Source organism: Procambarus clarkii, chromosome 5 (assembly GCF_040958095.1).
Source record: "Procambarus clarkii isolate CNS0578487 chromosome 5, FALCON_Pclarkii_2.0, whole genome shotgun sequence".
NCBI lineage: Eukaryota > Metazoa > Arthropoda > Malacostraca > Decapoda > Cambaridae > Procambarus > Procambarus clarkii.
In genome coordinates, this window is record NC_091154.1 from 32,886,326 (window position 1) to 32,906,942 (window position 20,617).

At 44.9% G+C, this 20,617-nt stretch overlaps 2 protein-coding genes across 8 annotated transcripts in view; one reads left to right on the plus strand and one right to left on the minus strand.

Moving 5' to 3' along the window:
* LOC123762303 (C-type lectin domain family 4 member D) overlaps nt 1–20,617 on the plus strand; it is a 118,868-nt gene that overhangs the window by 30,426 nt on the left and 67,825 nt on the right. The window lies entirely within an intron of this gene.
* Nucleotides 10,225–10,692, minus strand: LOC138351607 (allergen Ani s 10-like). The gene has a single exon (XM_069303523.1). The coding sequence runs from the start codon at nt 10,690–10,692 to the stop codon at nt 10,225–10,227; it is 468 nt and encodes a 155-aa protein (XP_069159624.1).

Below are 20,617 nucleotides of genomic sequence, written 5' to 3' on the forward strand. Positions count from 1 at the left end.
GTTATTGTGACTCATCGCCTGCGAACAATTATAGACTGTTGTCCAATCATTCTTTAAGGACCACTGACCAGGACTCGAACCTAGGACCAAATCGCTGGCAAGGTGCGGGGCGAGTGAATTACCACTACGCCATTAGTGATGTTTATAGTGCTGCTTATATAAATAAACTCATTAAATAAACACCGAAAGTAAATGATATTAAATACTCATAAACATTTAAATATGAGAATAAAACATATTTTTTGGTAAGCATTGAGAATATTTTTTTTTTTAACAAAACACAAGGTTTTGATAAGGTTGGTAATTACTGAACTACCATGCGTTTATGATCAGATCATTATCGCTCGTTGCGGCCTCACCGCTAGAGGGCAGCTTCCTCCTACTTGAGGGACGCTGTAATTAGCCTTACTTACGACCACCTGTAGTTATCATGTTAATATCAACATAATTATCCTCATTACAGGAGTTAATCTCTCGGCAAGCTCTGGTAGGGGCGAAGCGGTAGAGTGAATGAGGTAATAGTAGTCGTAACACACACACACACACACACACACACACACACACACACACACACACACACACACACACACACACACACACGATTCTCAAAGGAATCTTAAGGGAATCTCAAGATTCTCAAGGGAATTGATAGGGTAGATAAAGACAGGCTATTTAACACAAGGGGCACACGCACTAGGGGACACAGGTGGAAACTGAGTGCCCAAATGAGCCACAGAGATATTAGAAAGAACTTTTTTAGTGTCAGAGTGGTTGACAAATGGAATGCATTAGGAAGTAATGTGGTGGAGGCTGACTCCATACACAGTTTCAAGTGTAGATATGATAGAGCCCAATAGGCTCAGGAATCTGTACACCTGTTGATTGACGGTTGAGAGGCGGGACCAAAGAGCCAGAGCTCAACCCTTGCAAGCACAACTAGGTGAGTACACACACACACACACACACACACACACACACACACACACACACACACACACACACACACACACACACACACACACACACAACATGGGTTTAGGGAGGGTAAATCTTGCCTTACAGGCTTGATAGAATTCTACGATCAGGTGACAAAGATTAAGCAAGAAAGAGAGGGCTGGGCGGACTGCATTTTCTTGGATTGTCGGAAAGCCTTTGACACAGTACCGCATAAGAGGCTGGTACATAAGCTGGAGAGACAGGCAGGTGTAGCTGGTAAGGTGCTCCAGTGGATAAGGGAGTATCTAAGCAATAGGAAGCAGAGAGTTACGGTGAGGGGTGAGACCTCTGATTGGCGTGAAGTCACCAGTGGAGTCCCACAGGGCTCTGTACTCGGTCCTATCTTGTTTCTGATATATGTAAATGATCTCCCAGAGGGTATCGATTCATTTCTCTCAATGTTTGCGGACGATGCTAAAATTATGAGAAGGATTAAAACAGAAGAGGACTGTTTGAGGCTTCAAGAAGACCTAGACAAGCTGAAGGAATGGTCGAACAAATGGTTGTTAGAGTTTAACCCAACCAAATGTAATGTAATGAAGATAGGTGTACGGAGCAGGAGGCCAGATACAAGGTATCATCTGGGAGAGGAAATTCTTCAGGAGTCAGAGAAGGAAAAAGACTTGGGGGTTGATATCACGCCAGACCTGTCTCCTGCAGCACATATCAAGCGGATAACATCAGCGGCATATGCCAGGCTGGCCAACATACGAACGGCATTCAGAAACTTGTGTAAAGAATCATTCAGAACTTTGTATACCACATATGTCAGGCCAATCCTGGAGTATGCAGCCCCAGCATGGAGTCCATATCTAGTCAAGGATAAGACTAAACTGGAAAAGGTTCAAAGGTTTGCCACCAGACTAGTACACGAGCTGAGAGGTATGAGCTACGAGGAGAGACTACGGGAATTAAACCTCACTTCGCTGGAAGACAGAAGATTTAGGGGGGACATGATCACCACATTCAAGATTCTGAAGGGAATTGATAGGGTAGATAAAGACAGTCTATTTAACACAAGGGGCACACGCACAAGGGGACACAGGTGGAAACTGAGTGCCCAAACGAGCCGCAGAGATATTAGAAAGAACTTTTTTAGTGTCAAAGTGGTTGACAAATGGAATGCATTGGGAAGTGATGTGGTGGAGGCTGACTCCATACACAGTTTCAAGTGTAGATATGATAGAGCCCGATAGGCTCAGGAATCTGTACACCTGTTGATTGACGGTTGAGAGGCGGGACCAAAGAGCCAGAACTCGACCCCCGCAAGCACAATTAGGTGAGTACACACATACGCGAGGCTGAACATCAGAACAGCCTTCAGAAACCTGTGTAAGGAATCATTCAGAACCTTGTATACCACATATGTAAGACCAATCCTGGAGTATGCGGCCCCAGCATGGAGCCCGTACCTTGTCAAGCACAAGACGAAGCTGGAAAAAGTTCAGAGGTACGAAAATCAACTGGTGGAGTAGGTGGGTGAGTGAAACCTAACATGTCATATGAGGCGAAGGTGGTAGACTCACCACAGGGTAGACTCACCACAGGGTAGACTCACCACAGGGTAGATTCACCACAAGGTAGACTCACCACAGAGTAGATCCACCACAGGGTAGACACCACGGTAGACTCACCACAAGGTAGACTCACCACAGGGTAGACTCACCACCCCACGTTTAATATACACCCCATACCCATCCCATGGGTGGTGGCGGAAAGGGTTCGAGGTCTTGCATAGGACGAGCATCTGACTTTCCGCAGGATGCGACCTACAACAGTTTCTTGTATCTCCCATGCACCTGCTATGTGAAGAGAGGCATCAGGTAACGAAAATAAGCTCAACCATTTCTGTTCCACCTGGGGGATCGAACCCGGGATCGTGAGTCGAAAACGTTAAACATCTGTGCACCAGGACCCCCACATTAGCCAGTTCTTTTGTTTTCCTTCCTTGTATCCGTGTCCAGTTCCTCCCTGAGTTGTGGTGCTGAGTGTCACGGCCGCCGGCAATTGTCTCCTCCGTCCTGAACAGTTACAATAGACCATTACTGGTGGCAGTGCACGCTGCACTTCACGCAATTTCAAATGGGGGGAAAAAAATTAGACATTACGATACCTGAGCGCTTCCAGAGTCGCGATCGAGGTTCCAGTCTGTGTCTTGAGCGTAATTCATCTGTAATTCATCATCCCGAGGCCCACAAGCACACGGTTAATGACGTTGGTGTTAGAACCGTCCAGCACTCATCTGAGACCCGGAGACAATGTTGATAATGTGCATTACATCATCCAGCTGGTGAGCTCTGGGTTATATTACCTTCCTCTCCACGTCTCTCGTACGGACAGGTACACCTGGAGGTGTAGGTATACACCTGGAGGTGTAGGTATACACCTGGAGGTGTAGAGGTACACCTGGAGGTGTACCTCACTTCTCGGGGTGCATACACACAGAGATTACTTTAGCTTATATATATATATATATATATATATATATATATATATATATATATATATATATATATATATATATATATATATATATATATATATATATATATATATTTTATATATATATATATATATATATATATATATATATATATATATATATATATATATATATATATATATATATATATATATATATTAGTATATTTTGGTAGCAGTCTTTCCTGTAGACATATATTATTAAATATGACCGAAAAAGTAAGATTAATAATTCTAACACGAATTTTCTCAATCTTTCGTACATTTCTTTTCACTGTTGGAGGTAAATCAAAAATCAATTCTCCAAAATTCATTTTTATTTCTAGTCTGACGCGACACGAGCGCGTTTCGTAAAACTTATTACATTTTCAAAGACTTTAGTTTACAAATACACAACTGAATAGAACTTACGCATCTCCGATTTTATATCCATCCTTTATATATATATATATATATATATATATATATATATATATATATATATATATATATATATATATATTTATATATTTTATATCTATCCTCACCCCATCCACCTCTCTCAAATGTAGATATAAAATCGGAGATGCGTAAGTTCTATTCAGTTGTGTATTTGTAAACTAAAGTCTTTGAAAATGTAATAAGTTTTACGAAACGCGCTCGTGTCGCGTCAGACTAGAAATAAAAATGAATTTTGGAGAATTGATTTTTGATTTACCTCCAACAGTGAAAAGAAATGTACGAAAGATTGAGAAAATTCGTGTTAGAATTATTAATCTTACTTTTTCGGTCATATTTAATAATATATATATATATATATATATATATATATATATATATATATATATATATATATATATGTCGTACCTAATAGCCAGAACGCACTTCTCAGCCTACTATGCAAGGCCTGATTTGCCTAATAAGCCAAGTTTTCATGAATTAATTGTTTTTCGACTACCTAACCTACCTAACCTAACCTAACCTAACTTTTTCGGCTACCTAACCAAACCTAACCTATAAAGATAGGTTAGGTTAGGTTAGGTAGGGTTGGTTAGGTTCGGTCATATATCAACGTTAATTTGAACTCCAATAAAAAAAAATTGATCTCATACATAATGAAATGGGTAGCTTTATCATTTCATAAGAAAAAAATTAGAAAAAATATAATAATTCAGGAAAACTTGGCTTATTAGGCAAATCGGACCTTGAATAGTAGGCCAAAAAGTGAGTTCTGGCTACTAGGTACGACATATATATATATATATATATATATATATATATGTCGTACCTAATAGCCAGAACGCACTTTTCAGCCTACTATGCAAGGCCCGATATGCCTAATAAGCCAAGTTTTCATGAATTAATTGGTTTTCGACTACCTAAACTACCTAACCTAACCAAACCTAACTTTTTCGGCTACCTAACCTAACCTAACCTATAAAGATAGGTTAGGTTAGGTTAGGTAGGGTTGGTTAGGTTCGGTCATATATCTACGTTAATTTTAACCCCAATAAAAAAATATTGACTTCATACACAATGAAATGGGTAGCTTTATCATTTCATAAGAAAAAAATTAGAGAAAATATATTAATTCAGGAAAACTTGGCTTATTAGGCAAATCGGGCCTTGCATAGTAGGCCGAAAAGTGCGTTCTGGCTATTAGGTACGACATATATATATATATATATATATATATATATATATATATATATATATATATATATATATATTATATATATATATAATATATATATATATATATAATATACTTTAGGCTTGTATCGAGGTTTTCCCAAGGTCGAACTACTGACCATCCCCACTATGCAACCCGACAACAGTTGACTTAAGTATTGGGGGACCTATTCACTGTTAGGTGAAAAGGAAACGGGGCCCCAACCACTTCAGCGTCGCTCGGGAAGCGAAGAACAACTCTGAGTCCCGATTGTGAGTCGAGAAAAGAAGTCAGCATCTCTTGTGACCAGTACGAAGCAAGCAAGAAGCCGGATTACGAACACATTATCTCTTAAGCCTTGATGAAGACAATCATATTGCATGCGGCTCCAGCTCTGCCGCAAAGAATGCCAAACAAAAGCAAGAACCACAGGAGAATTTACAATAGTCACCCAACCATGCCTCCTCACCCGGGCCGCCAGGTACCTGATCGGGGTTTATCTACCCCTCTGTGTTCACACTCACTCAGGCAGCCACTGGAGACCTGTATGTAACATTGAGCTGAATAATAAAGGCGACTGAATGGTTTTAACTGAGTTTACATTGACGCAGGAGTGTAAGTCATTCTTCATCAGGGATATATAGTCAAGAGGAGGAACGGCATGAGATTGGCAACTCTGCAACGTGTCCGAAGCCGGCGAACAAGTAGAAAACAGCTGATGTTACAAAGGTCTTGTATAACCCTTTTTTATTGTAAGATAGCGTGGATAGCCGCACACAAAGATCCATAAAATATATAATGTGGGACATAAGGGGAATAATGTGAAATACGGATGAGGTGTTTTGACTGTGCGCGCGCGTGTGTGTGTGCCCGTGTGTGCGTGCGTGTGCGTGTGTGTGTGCGTGGATGGTGGCTTACGCCTGGGGCAACCAACCTGTATTACGACGACACGCCGCCTCTGCTTCCTCTTCTACGCAGTTCTCCTCCACTCTCTCTTCTGCCTCTTCCCTTTCATTTCCACCCACGTCTCGTCTCTAACTGTACATCTACACTTATATGAGCACGTTGTACTGAACGGGGTGAGAATAGCTTGAGCTACCTCATCCCTTTGTGTGTATTTTACCTCAATAAACTTATTTCAATTTCAATTTACACCTGATACCTGTAAGTTTAGTTCATTTATTGTGGCCGCCATAACCAACCTGTGAATGGCAGTGGAAAATGTTGTTGTTGTTTCAGATTTAGCTACTCAGAACGAAGTGTCCATGTAGCACGGGCTATGGTGACCCCGTAACCCCCTGTGTTCATCTAGCCGTAAATATAGGCACACGGGAGTCAGGCAAGCGCTGGGGGCTGCACTCTGGGGAAGGTCAGTAGCTGGCACAGGGCCTCAGCCGGTGGCTGAGCAGACAGAACACTGGGCGCGTGATCCTGTGGTCCCGGGTTCGATCCCGGGCGCCGGCGAGAAACAATGGGCAGAGTTTTTCACCCTGATGCCCCTGTTATTTAGCAGTAAATAGGTGCTTGGGAGTTAGCTGTTGCGGGCTGCTTCCTGGGTGTGTGTGTGTGTGTGTGTGTGTGAGAAAAAAATTAGTAGTTAGTAACAGTTGATTGATTGACAATTGAGAGGCGGGCCGAAAGAGCAGAGCTCAACCCCCAGAAGCACAACTAGGTGAATACAAATAGGTGAATAATCACACACACACACACACACACACACACACACACACACACACACACACACACACACACACACACACTGGCGAAAATTACACTACACTGGCGAAAATTAGAACTTCATTCAGAAACCTAAATGAGGAGGCTTTTAGGGCGCTTTACACTGCCTACGTGAGACCCGTCTTAGAGTATGCCGCGCCATCATGGAGCCCCCACCTGAAGAAACACATAAAGAAACTGGAGAAGGTTCAGAGGTTTGCGACGAGGCTTGTCCCAGAGTTACGAGGGATGGGATATGAAGAGCGTTTGAAGGAACTGAACCTTACGACACTGGAGAAAAGAAGGGAGAGAGGAGATATGATAGGGACATATAAAATACTCAGGGGAATTGACAAAGTGGAAATAGATGAAATGTTCTCACGTAATAATAACAGAACGAGGGGACATGGGTGGAAACTGGAAACTCAGATGAGTCACAGAGATGTTAGGAAGTTTTCTTTTAGCGTGAGAGTAGTGGAAAAATGGAATGCACTTGGGGAACAGGTTGTGGAAGCAAATACTATTCATACTTTTAAAACTAGGTATGATAGGGAAATGGGACAGGAGTCATTGCTGTAAACAACCGATAGCTGGAAAGGCGGGATCCAAGAGTCAATGCTCGATCCTGCAAGCACAAATAGGTGAGTACAAATAGGTGAGTACACACACACACACAGGGAACACAGGTGGAGACCGAGTACCCAAATGAGCCACAGGGACGTCACAAAGAACCTTTTCAGTGTCAGAGTAGTTAACAGATAGTAGATGTGGTGGAGGCTGACTCCATACACAGTTTCAAATGTAGATATGATAGAGCCCAGTAGGCTCAGGAATCTGTACACCAGTTGATTGTTAGTTGAGAGGCGGAACCAAAGAGCCGAAGCTCAACCCTCGCAAGCACAACTAGGTGAGTACACTGGGGGCTATTAGGGCCTCTTTTGGTTCTTCGTTTCCCCTCGTGCCTTGGTTCATGGCGCCATTTTTGGAGGAGCTCGGCCCCTGGCTAAGGGTCGGGGTGGGCGATTGAGGGCTTCCGAATTGAAATTGAATTGAAATTGAAATAAATTTATTGAGGTAAAATACACACAAAGGGATGAGGTAGCTCAAGCTATTCTCATCCCGTTCAGTACATCGTGTTAATACATACATAGACACACATCACAAACAATAAACATATTACCAAACATTCTGAGACATAAACATCTAGACTGGTCCCTAGTCCCAGGAAATTGTGGCATCTACAAAAACATTATAAAAATATATTTGCCAAGCTTGTAGTAAATACAAATAATGTTGAATATAATCTAATGTCGAACAGTCCTAAAAACTATCGTTAGAGGAGAAATATTAGAATAATTTAAAGCAAGCGGAAGAGTGCAAGCAGGGACTTGTATAGCCATTTGATATCGCATTAAAATGTGTCAAACAAAAGCAGGGGCCAGATTTACGAAGTAGTTACGCAAGTACTTACGCACGTGTACATCTTTTTATCAATCTTTGACGGCTTTGGTTACATTTATTAAACAGTTTACAAGCATGAAAACTTCCCAATCAACTGTTGTTATTGTTATAAACAGCCTCCTGGAGCTTCGGAGCTCATTAACTGTTTAATAAATGTACTTGGGTTGACCCATCCCATAGTTGGGTCTGATTGTAACAGGTTGTTGTTGTTATAGATTCAGCTACTCGGAACAAGTTCCAAGTAGCACGGGCTATGGTGAGCCCGTAGTGGACTTACCTGGCACAAGAGCGGTGCTGACGATTCTAACAAGGGTTCGACCATCCACCCTCCTCGTAGGGACTACTCTTAGCCTCACACTGCAAATATATCATCTGACTTTGTTCACATACTCTCAGTCGGGGTACAAGTATACATGACGGTGGTAAATACTCTCCTTACAGGGTTCACATTAAGAAGAACTCTTAGTTCTTAGTAAGTAAGAACGCCTTACTAATACTCTTATTGCAAAGGCCGATATTAATTTATATCAATTATTCAGCTGAAAAGGCATAACAATTCGTTGTAAAGGCCCTTCTTGAAGGGCAATATAAGCAGCTAATGCCACATAAATATATTACAAGGGTAATATAAAGTATTACTTTAAAGTATTACGGTTTAGCTTCATGCAGGTCGGCGTTCAATCCCCGACCGTCCAAGCGGTTGGGCACCATTCCTTCCCCACGTCCCATCCCAAATCTTGATCCCTTCCAAGTGTTATATAGTGGTAAGGGCTTGGCGGTTTCCCTCCATAGTTCCCTTCCGGCAGCGCCTGGGGAGGTAAGAGGTATTTGTCGCCTGGCTGTGAGCACCCATAGCCAAGGGCATCCTCTAAAGGTCATATTTCACGCCATAAACCCCAGGTAAGAGGTCCCCCGGGCGGGCTAATAGTAGGAGTCCTGGGTGGAGCCAGGATGCCGCATTGCCGCCAGGCAGGTCCCCAGCTGCTGCCAGACGACTAGTGCACCGCTGCCAGACGACTAGTGCACCGCTGCCAGACAACTTGTGCACCGCTGCCAGACGACCCGTGTACCGCTGCCAGACGACCCATGCACCGCTGCCAGACGACCCATGCACCGCTGCCAGACGACTTGTGCACCGCTGCCAGACGACCCGTGTACCGCTGCCAGACGACCCGTGTACTGCTGCCAGACGACTTGTGCACCGCTGCCAGACGACTTGTGCACCGCTGCCAGACGACTTGTGCACCGCTGCCAGACGACCCGTGCACCGCTGCCAGACGACTAGTGCACCGCTGCCAGACGACTAGTGCACCACTGCCAGACGACCCGTGCACCGCTGCCAGATGACTACTGCACCCCTGCCAGACGACTAGTGCACCGCTGCCAGACGACCCGTGCACCGCTGCCAGACGACCCGTGCACCGCTGCCAGACGACCCATGCACCGCTGCCAGACGACTAGTGCACTGCTGCCAGACGACTAGTGCACCGCTGCCAGATGACTACTGCACCTCTGCCAGACGACCCGTGCACCGCTGCCAGACGACTAGTGCACCGCTGCCAGACGACTTGTGCACCGCTGCCAGACGACTTGTGCACCGCTGCCAGACAACTAGTGCACCGCTGCCAGACGACCCGTGCACCGCTGCCAGACAACTAGTGCACCGCTGCCAGACGACCCGTGCACCGCTGCCAGACGACTTGTGCACCGCTGCCAGACGACCCGTGCACCGCTGCCAGACAACTAGTGCACCGCTGCCAGACAACTAGTGCACCGCTGCCAGACGACTAGTGCACCGCTGCCAGACGACCCGTGCACCGCTGCCAGACGACCCGTGCACCGCTGCCAGACAACTAGTGCACCGCTGCCAGACAACTAGTGCACCACTGCCAGACGACCCGTGCACCGCTGCCAGATGACTACTGCACCTCTGCCAGACGACCCGTGCACCGCTGCCAGACGACTAGTGCACCGCTGCCAGACGACCCGTGCACCGCTGCCAGACGACCCGTGCACCGCTGCCAGACGACCCGTGCACCGCTGCCAGACGACCCGTGCACCGCTGCCAGACGACTAGTGCACCGCTGCCAGACGACCCGTGCACCGCTGCCAGACGACCCGTGCACCGCTGCCAGACGATCCGTGCACCGATGCCAGTGATCCGTGCACCGCTGCCAGACGACCCGTGCACCGCTGCCAGACGACCCGTGCACCGCTGCCAGACGATCCGTGCACCGTTGCCAGACGACCCGTGCACCGCTGCCAGACGATCCGTGCACCGTTGCCAGACAATCCGTGCACCGCTGCCAGTGATCCGTGCATCGCTGCCAGACGATCCGTGCACCGCTGCCAGTGACCCATCCGTTGTTGTCGGACGCTTTACGCATCGCTGCCAGACGATTCATTCACCGCTAAACAATCTATGCACCGGGCCCAAACGGTCCGTGAGCTGATGCCGGACGATCTGTTCACATATATAAGGTTATATATATATAAGCTTGACGCAAATATATATTTGCGTCAAGTTTGAATGGTCAGAAAATTCTTGACCCCCTGGAGGATTAGAACCCGATTCGAACCCTTCAGGAATCAAGAATTTCCTGATGCATGTTGGGCTTGGGGACCATTCAGTCTTGATGCACCAATGATACTCATGCATCCCCCAGTATGCTCAAGTGATTTGATGAAATATCTGTGCCTAAAATGGTCACGAGTGCTGTCGGGTATTGGGGTTAAAAGTTAGACGACTTCCCAATATTTGTGTACAGTCTGTGGCAGAATGGTACAAGACACGCCAAGGGGCATGGAGGCCCTGGATAACCGAGTTCGAGTCCTTCGAACTCGGGGGTCGAGGGGGTCAAGAGTTTTCTGATATATACGTTATGAAAACTTGACTGGTCCCCAAGCCATAAATAAATTGTCTTGAATCTGTTCTGTTGTCAAGAATATAAGACTGGACATGGGCGAGGCATTATGCACCAAGCAAACCAGAGTTAACGAAGCGTATCTCATCGTCAGGCCAAATGAAACTTAAAAATTAACTTTGGAGAGTTCATTTTTCATCTTCCTTCTCAAGTGAAGACAAATGTAAGTAGAGAAGATTTGCGCTATAATCATTATCGGTGAGACAGAGTGAGATCTATGATTCTCACCCTTCCAAAAGATAAGATCAGTGATCTCATCTTGTCGAAACAAAAAGTTCGAAATTTTCGTGTAATTTTGCTAGCGGATATTTACACATAACCGAATCGCGTGTTTTTTGTGATCTCGAACTTATTGTGGATATCTTTCTAGAATCAATGAACATAAAGCTACGCTAGTCATTTTGAGGGGAAAATTTTTAGACAAATATATTCAAGCATTTACATATATATTTGCTACACAAACAAGGTGCAGCTTGGAATTGATCACTGGCCCAGATATAAACAAACGATCAAAGAGCCGTGACTGATGTGTAATGTAGCAGGTGTGTGGGGGGTCTCCACACGGAGAGACAATCTCGCTTTATGTCTCGTAGACTCCACCACCACCTCTGTGTTCTGGTTATCAGAGATTTGTTCACCTCTGTGGTGTTCTGGTTATCTAGTCTGTTGCAGGCGATGGGTTACAATAACGTGGCTGAAGTAGTTTGACCACTAGAAGGTGAAGGGACGATGACGTTTCGGTCAGTCCTGGACCATTCTCACAATCGTATTGAGAATGGTCCAGGACGGACCGAAACGTCGTCGTCCCTTCACCTTCTAGTGTGTGGTCTGGCCAATCTAGTCTGTTGTGTAGGAAATGTATATGTTTGTCTCTCAGAATGTTCGGTAATATGTTTATTGTTTGTGATGTGTGTCTATGTATGTATTAACACGATGTACTGAACGGGATGAGAATAGCTTGAGCTACCTCATCCCTTTGTGTCTGTTTTACCTCAATAAACTTATTTCAATTTCAATTCAAAGTCTGTTGTCTTACTTGGGTTGAACTCTGGTCTCTTATAGATGTTCAAGTTCAATTGAGCCAGCTCCAAACAACTCTGTAAGAAACATTTGAGTAAGCATATTGCACCCATTAACAGATTCCTTGTTGTCACCACACTGGAGATGGTAACAGAGGCGACGAGAGGCATCACATACCCAGATCCTGTTAGTGTACGCTTATGTGTGTCTCATGTTTAAGCCCGGCTCTTACAACCTCTGCTTCCCTCTACCCCCCCGTCAACCCTCCGCGCCCTCTAAACCACCCCCACCCCAACATCTCCCTCCCTGTCAGCCTTCACCCCCAACTCTTACTTGATGGGGAGGGGGTACTACGTTTCTCCTGTCCACCCTGCTTCACCTTAACCCTGTCAGCCCTCCCTGCTCATCATTGTCTATTCTCCACCTCGCCTTCATAAGAAAAATCAATAGCAACCAAATAAAGACCTTCAAACTTAACATCCAAAACATGTGTATTCACCTAGTTGTGCTTGCGGGGGTTGAACTCTGCTCTTTCAGTTCGCCTCTCAACTCTTACTAACTACAGTACTAACTGAAACAAAATTTCCACACACACACACATTCACAGGAAGCAGTCCATAATAGTTGTCTAACTCCCAGGTACCTATTTACTGGTCGGTAACTAGGTCATCAGGGTGAAATAAACTCTGCCCATTTTGTTTCTGCCATCACCGGGGATCGAACCCGAACCGTCCTTAGGATTACGAGTACAAAGCGTTGTCCACTCATCTATCAGGTCCCTGGGAGGGGGGGGGGGGGGGGGGGGAGGGGTTCTGATGTGTGGAAACATCGGTGTGTGTATATATGAATGCTACACAGTATTCATCTATAGACATCCATATATGGTGAAACACATGTGAAGAACCTCTCACACACTCACAGCTCCCTGACAAGAGGGAGCCAGCTTAGCTTAGCTGCCAACACCCACACATCGTGTCAGCAAGGCGGACAGCCCGCCTCCTGTCATAACTCTCACTGTATTTCCCACTTCTAAACTTCCCTTCACCTGTTCCTTTCTTTACTAAAATAAAAAAAATCCTTCCCGTCCGCTTTCCTGTCAATCCCTCTGCCTCACCCATGTCAGCACTTCCCTCCCCCCACCAAGAGCGCTCCTCCCCCTCCCACCACCAAGAGCGCTCCTCCCCCTCCCCCCCACCAAGAGCGCTCCTCCCCCTCCCCCCACCCCCAGAGCGCTCCTCCCCCTCCCCCCACCAAGAGCGCTCCTCCCCCTCCCCCACCAAGAGCGCTCCCCCGACCGTGTAACAAGCGTCTGGGGAGCCTAATTGCTCTATATCCATTAGATGTGTTACGTGCGCGCTCGATTCCCCGGTGTATACTCGCCTATTTTTAATGATCCCTATGTGTGCCTACATGACCGAGCTTGAGCTCTTGAACCCCGCTTTTCACGTCACCATTTGGAGGAAGAGGGTTACCCACGTTCTCGATTCTCTGTCGGGGAGAGAGGAGTCGATTACCAGACTGAGAATTGGAATCCCGTGCTGGAGGGAAATGGTTGGCCTTGTTTCCCTTCAATAGACACAGAAATCACAATAGCGTGATGCATCAATGAACAAATCCACAAGGGCCGTGACGAGGATTCGAACCTACGTCCGAGATCATCCCAGACGCTGCCTTAAATCGACTGAGCTAATCGAAATTTTGTTCATTTGTTTTCCTTCAAGTTATCTCTGTGTTCACCTAGAGCAGTGAAGGTAATGATCAGGGGAAGAAAACGCCAAGCCATTTCGACTATATAGCACAGGGAAGGGGTCAGGATAAGGATTTGGGATGGGATGGGGGGTGGAAGGAATGGTGCCCAACCACTCGGACAGTCGGGAGATTGAACGCCGACCTGCATGAAGCGAGACCGTCACTCTACCGTCCAGCCCAAGTGGTTGGGCACCTAGAGCAGTGAACCAGCCCATACTACTAAGATAAAGGTACTTAAGAGTAACGATGTGGTCGATCGTACGAATATGGACGTGATGGATCAATAAAAAAGTAGACCTTTGAATTATTCAATTTGGACACGTCGGAAAAGATTTATATTATTACAAATGAAACCTAACCATCTTAGGCGTAATAGACGCTATAAGGCCTTACATAGTACATGTATATATGCTATACTTGGCCCCCTAGGAATATTTAAGTTTGGCTTTTAGTTAGTTTTTTTCCTGACTTTAAAATTAAAAGTGCCCCAATTTTATGTTATTTTTGTCCGTCACGTCGATATTTGTAGGATGGTCTCCATAGTTACAACAAGTACTATCTTATCAGGAGGATGGGGTGCAGTAAATGGGTACCGGATAAAGAGGAGGCCTGGTCGAGGACCGGGCCGCGGGGACGCTAAGCCCCAAAAATCACCTCAAGATCTCATCTCAAGATATACCGGGAGTTAGTCAGCTGTTATGGGGTTACATCCTGGGGAGGGTCAGTAGTTGACCTTAGGGGGGGGGGGGACACCAATACCAGCCTGACTTACACACACACAGGCTGCATGTCCCCTAACAAAACAAAAAACGGAATTTGTTTAATGCAATGACTCCCAACCTCTCTCTCTCTCCCTCTCTCCCTCTCTCCCTCTCTCCCTCTCTCTCTCTCTCTCTCTCTCTCTCTCTCTCTCTCTCTCTCTCTCTCTCTCTCTCTCTCTCTCTCTCTCTCTCTCTCTCTCTCTCTCTCTCTCTATCTCTCTATTATATCTATTTTTGACATTATAAATGGAGTTCATAGTTCCAGACAGATCGTGACAGCTCTCTTTCACCCGAGGCCGGCTTTTAATCGAGTTAATCTAATAGCAATTATTATTATAGTTATTAGTCTAATAATTATATGATAATTATAATTATTTTACCTCTTTGACCTCTTTATGTAGGCAGAAAGTTTTAATTAATTAAAGGATTAATAATAGTAATTATTAATTACAACAATTATAAATATTATTATAATAATATAATTAATAATTATTACTCATCCTACTGCCGGGTCATGAAGGAAACCGGTCTCGGGTGAAAGGGGATAATATAGGATATTAATAAGGGATCATTAATACACATCTCACTAATTACCTTATTAATAACCCATATTCTCATTAAAGACAGTGTACCTCACCTCTATCCTGCCTATATATCCACACCCACTGAACTGTAAATCCTTCCTTCTTAAGATGTATTATTAAATACGAAAATACTTAAGGAAATTCCTGTATTATATTGACCAAACCAGTTGATTGGCAGTTGAGAGGCGGGACCAAAGAGCCATAGCTCAACCCCCGCAAGCACAACTAGGTGAGTACACACACAGAGTACTTAACAAATGGAATATATTAGGCAGTGATGTGGTGGAGGCAGACTCCATTCACAGTTTCAAGTGTAGATATGATAGAGCCCAATAGGCTCCTGAATTTGTACACTAGTTAATTGACAGTTGAGAGGCGGGACCAAAGAGCCAAAGCTCAACCCCTGCAAACACAACGAGATGAGTACACATCAGGGCCTCGCGGCTGAATGGATAGCGCCTGGGGAGTCGTAGTCCTAATGGCCCGGGTTCGATTCCCGTTGGAGGCGGAAATTAATGGGTAGAATTTCTTTCACCTTGATGGGACTGTTCACCTAGCAGTAAATAGGTACCTGGGAGTTAGACAGCTGCTACGGGCTGCTTCCTGGGGATGTGTGTACGTGGGTTAGAGAGATATATATGTAGTAGATATATTAGAGGAAAAATAGATTGGTTAGAAAGGCGGAGTTCAAGAGCTAAAAGCAGACACAAATAGTAAATACACTCACACCTCTGATGAGGCACGCTTGGCCTTGTGTGTTTGTGCACGCATGTGTGTATGTGTGTGTGAGAGAGAAAATATATACAGCAGTTATGACATAATAAAAATAGGTCAGAAGTCAGTACTATAGACATTCGATGGTTAAGAAGGCGGTGGTGGCAGAGGTAAGAGATGATCGATTGATTGATGATTAATGAAGATTAAGCCACCCAAAAGGTGGCACGGGCACGAATAGCCCGTAAGTGGTGGCCCTTTTGAGCCATTACCAGTATCAATAGAAGATACTGGGGATCTGGGGAGGTGCGGCTGCACCCTGCGTGACGGGAGACGTCTCCCGTAAAAAGAAAAGAGGTGATCTTGTGGGCATAAATCTTACCATGAGGCTGGGAGGTGGAGCAGGGAGGCCAGCATCAGGGGAGCAAGGGCAGGACAGCAACTCTACACAAACACCACATAATGACAGGAAGGGAAAGTGGCGGGAGTAACCTGCGTCGCACACTGAGGCCAGGCCAAGCGTGCCGCGTCGTAGATCTGTGTTCTCCTAGTTGTGCTTCCGGGGGGTTGAGCTTCGGCTCTTTGGTCCCGCCTCTCAACTGTCAATCAACTGGTGTACAGATTCCTGAGCCTACTGGGCTCTAGCATATCTACATTTGAAATTGTGTATGGAGTCAGCCTCCACCACATCACTGCCTAATGCATTCCATCCGTTAACTACTCTGACACTGAAAAAGTTCCTTCTAACGTCTCTGTGGCTCATGTGGGTACTCAGTTTCCACCTGTGTCACACACACACACTGTGTGTGTGTGTGTGGCTCATGTGGGTACTCAGTTTCCACCTGTGCCACACACACACACTGTGTGTGTGTGTGTGTCCTCTTGTGTATACACTTGTGAGTCTGGTCACTTGTTCACTTACTCACCTCTTCCTCCTAATGTGGTTTTGTAGCAGCTGCCTTGGATGTTGTGTCCTCACAGCTTCACCGCTCCTCCTCTGGGTGTGGTGTCATTCATTCTGTTTTGTCTTTTGTATTTTTTTCTGCACAGTTACCTCTACTGTAGCCCTCCAGGCACTATGTCACTGTCCTTGGGTAATGTACTTGTGTTTCTGTATCTCTTGTATATGTTCATGCAGTTATAATGGTAGTTTGTATCTCTTATCTTGTGTATGTATGTACAGCCGTGATGGTAGTGTGTATCCTGTATCTCTTGTGTAAGCAAATCCAAGACGATGTAAAAGCTGCCATGAAGGAGATTTATGAGGGTAGAAATAGCCTAAGCTACTCAATTTTTTTGAGATGTATGTTATTGTCTCGATAAACGTTCTTGAACTTGAAAAGGAGATTTAAGAGCAAGAATTAATACAACCTTTTGCCAGCCCCATCTGCCCCTCTAGTGGCAGCGGGAGGGCGCCATGGTGTCGAATTATGATAAGTTTAAGGGACAATTTCCTCTTCCATCTTTACCTGCTTTTCCTATCTCCTTATTCCCGTTTTATCTCCTCCTCTTCCCTCTTTTCCCGTTCTTACCTTCGTTACATTGTTATCTTGTACTGGATTTATATCCACGCACTGTCTGGCTACACCTAGAGAGAGAGAGAGGAGAGAAAGAGAGAGAGAGAGAGAGAGGAGAGAAAGAGAGAGAGAGAGAGGAGAGAAAGAGAGAGAGAGAGAGGAGAGAAAGAGAGAGAGAGAGACGATGCTCTCGTTCATATATTTTCACCCTCCTCCCTCATGTTAACAAGTATCCAGTTTTATCTGTCAAGTATCCGTGAGCAATATCCAAACTGACGTCTGAAACCGGGCACAACTGCAAATTTGTTGGGTGTATGGCTGGTGGTGTTTAGAGATCTCGGACGCACCGCTGATGCTGCTTTTGTGAGCCTCCCAAGATAACAGCATCGTTCTATTTAAGAAATTATGATTTAAAAAGTGAAAGGGGTATAAATTTGGATGCTGTATTGTACCTTTAAACGCGGGAATACGCACACACTCAGTCCTTGGACCTATACTGTTTCTGACATATGTAAATGATCTCCCAGAGGGAATAGACTCGTTCCTCTCATTGTTTGCTGATGCAAAAATTATGAGGAGGATTAAGACAGAGGATGATAGTATGAGGCTACAAGATGACCTAGACAGACTGAATGAATGGTCCAACAAATGGCTACTAAAGTTCAACCCAAGTAAATGCAAGGTAATGAAACTAGGCAGTAGAAACAGGAGGTCAGACACAGGATACCGAATGGGAGATGAAGTCCTTAATGAAACAGACAGAGAAAAAGATCTAGGAGTTGATATCACGCCAAACCTGTCTCCTGAACCTCACACCTAAAGAATAACATCAGCGGCGTATGCAAGCCTGGCTAACATCAGGACTGCCTTCAGGAACCTGTGTAAGGAATTCTTCAGAACCTTGTATACCACATATGTAAAACCAATCCTGGAGTATGCGGCCCCCCTCATGGAGCCCGTACCTTGTCAAGCACAAGACGAAGATGGAAAATAATCAGAGGTATTCCACTAGGCTAGTCCTAGAACTAAGAGGCATGAATTACGAGGAAAGGCTGCGTGAAATGCACCTCACGTCGCTGGAAGACAAGAGAGCTCGGGGAGACATGATCACTACCTTCAAAATTCTCAGAGGAATTGACAGGGTAGATAAAGTGACTGTTAAAGTGCTAAAGTGACCACCACTGTTTAACACTGGTGGTACGTGAACAAGGGGACACAAGTGGAAACTGAGTACAATATTGAGCCACAGGGACGTTAGAAAGAATTTTTTCAGTGTCAGAGTAGTTAACAGGTGGAATGCATTAGGCAGTGATGTGGTGGAGGCTGACTCCATACACAGTTTCAAATGTAGATATGATAGAGCCCCGTAGGCTCAGGAATCTGTACACCAGTTGATTGACGGTTGAGAGGCAGGATCAGAGTCAGAGCTCAACCCCCGAGAGCACAATTAGGTGAATACACATACACACACACACACACATACACACACACACACATACATACACACACATATGCTAGCATATGCTAGACTGGCCAACATAAGAACTGCCTTCAGAAACTTGTGTAAGGAATCTTTCAGAACCCTGTATACCACTTATGTAAGACCAATCCTGGAGTATGCAGCTCCAGCCTGGAGTCCATACCTAGTTAAACACAAGACAAAGTTAGAGAAGATTCAGCGGTATGCCATCAGGCTCGTCCCGGAACTGAGAGGATTGAGCTACGAGGAAAGGCTAAAGGAGCTGAACCTCACATCCCTGGAAAACAGAAGAGTAAGGGGAGACATGATAACCACCTACAAAATTCTCAGGGGAATTGACAAGGTGGACAAAGACAAACTCTTCAGCGCGGGTGGGACACGAACAAGGGGACACAGGTGGAAACTTAGTACCCAGATGAGCCACAGAGACGTTAGAAAGAATTTTTTTCAGTGTCAAAGTAGTTAATAAATGGAATGCATTAGGCAGTGATGTGGTGGAGGCTGACTCCATACACAGTTTCAAATGTAGATATGATAGAGCCCAGTAGGCTCAGGAATCTGTACACCAGTTGATTGACGGTTGAGAGGCGGGACCAAAGAGCCAAAGCTCAACCCCCGCAAGCACAATTAGGTGAGTACAATTAGGTGAGTACACACACACACACACACACACACACACACACACACACACACACACACACACACACACACACACACACACACACACACATACACACACACACACACACACACACACACACACACACACACACACATACACACACACACACACACACACACACACACACACACACACACACACACACACACATACACACACACACACACACACACACACACACACACACACACACACACACACACACACATACACACACACACACACACACACACACACACACAGGAGAGGAGGTAACGTTAGACGAGAGAGATATATATATTGGGGGATAACAGCTAGCATCACTAGACGAAAATATAGCTATTGGATCAAATGATATATCACCGTGGATGTTTAAATTGTATACTTTTATTTTGATCTTTAATGATTTAGTTGCACGAGACCGGTGCTAGTGTGTGTGGCCCATCATGGACCCCCACCACAAAATAGCTCACAAGGAAACTTGAAAAGCTAGAGAGGTTTACAATAAAGCTTGTTCCAAAATTGCGAGGGATGAGGTATGAAGAAAGACTGGAAGAGGTGAACCCAACGTCGCTGAAAAAAAAGAGAGGAGAGAATAGAAGAGACATGGTAAAGACATACAAAATATTTAGAGTGATTGAAAGGGAGTAAAAAGATTAGATGTTTAATATGAATACCAATAGAACAAGAGGAAAGGATGAAAGCTTGAAAATGAAATGAGCCATAATTACATAATTAAAAACTGATAAAGTAAACGGCAAGGTTGTAGAAACTCTCATGTCAAAAGTAGATAATATATAAAAATACATTGGGTGTCATTGAGTGAAACAACCGATGTATGGAAAGGTAGGGTCCAAGAACTTAAGCTCGATCCTGTGGACACAAATATGTGAGTAAATACA

Coding starts and splice junctions, on each gene's coding strand:
- LOC138351607 (XM_069303523.1), bottom strand. CDS start 10,692: ATGCGTAAAGCGTCCGACAACAACGGATGGGTCACTGGCAGCGGTGCA.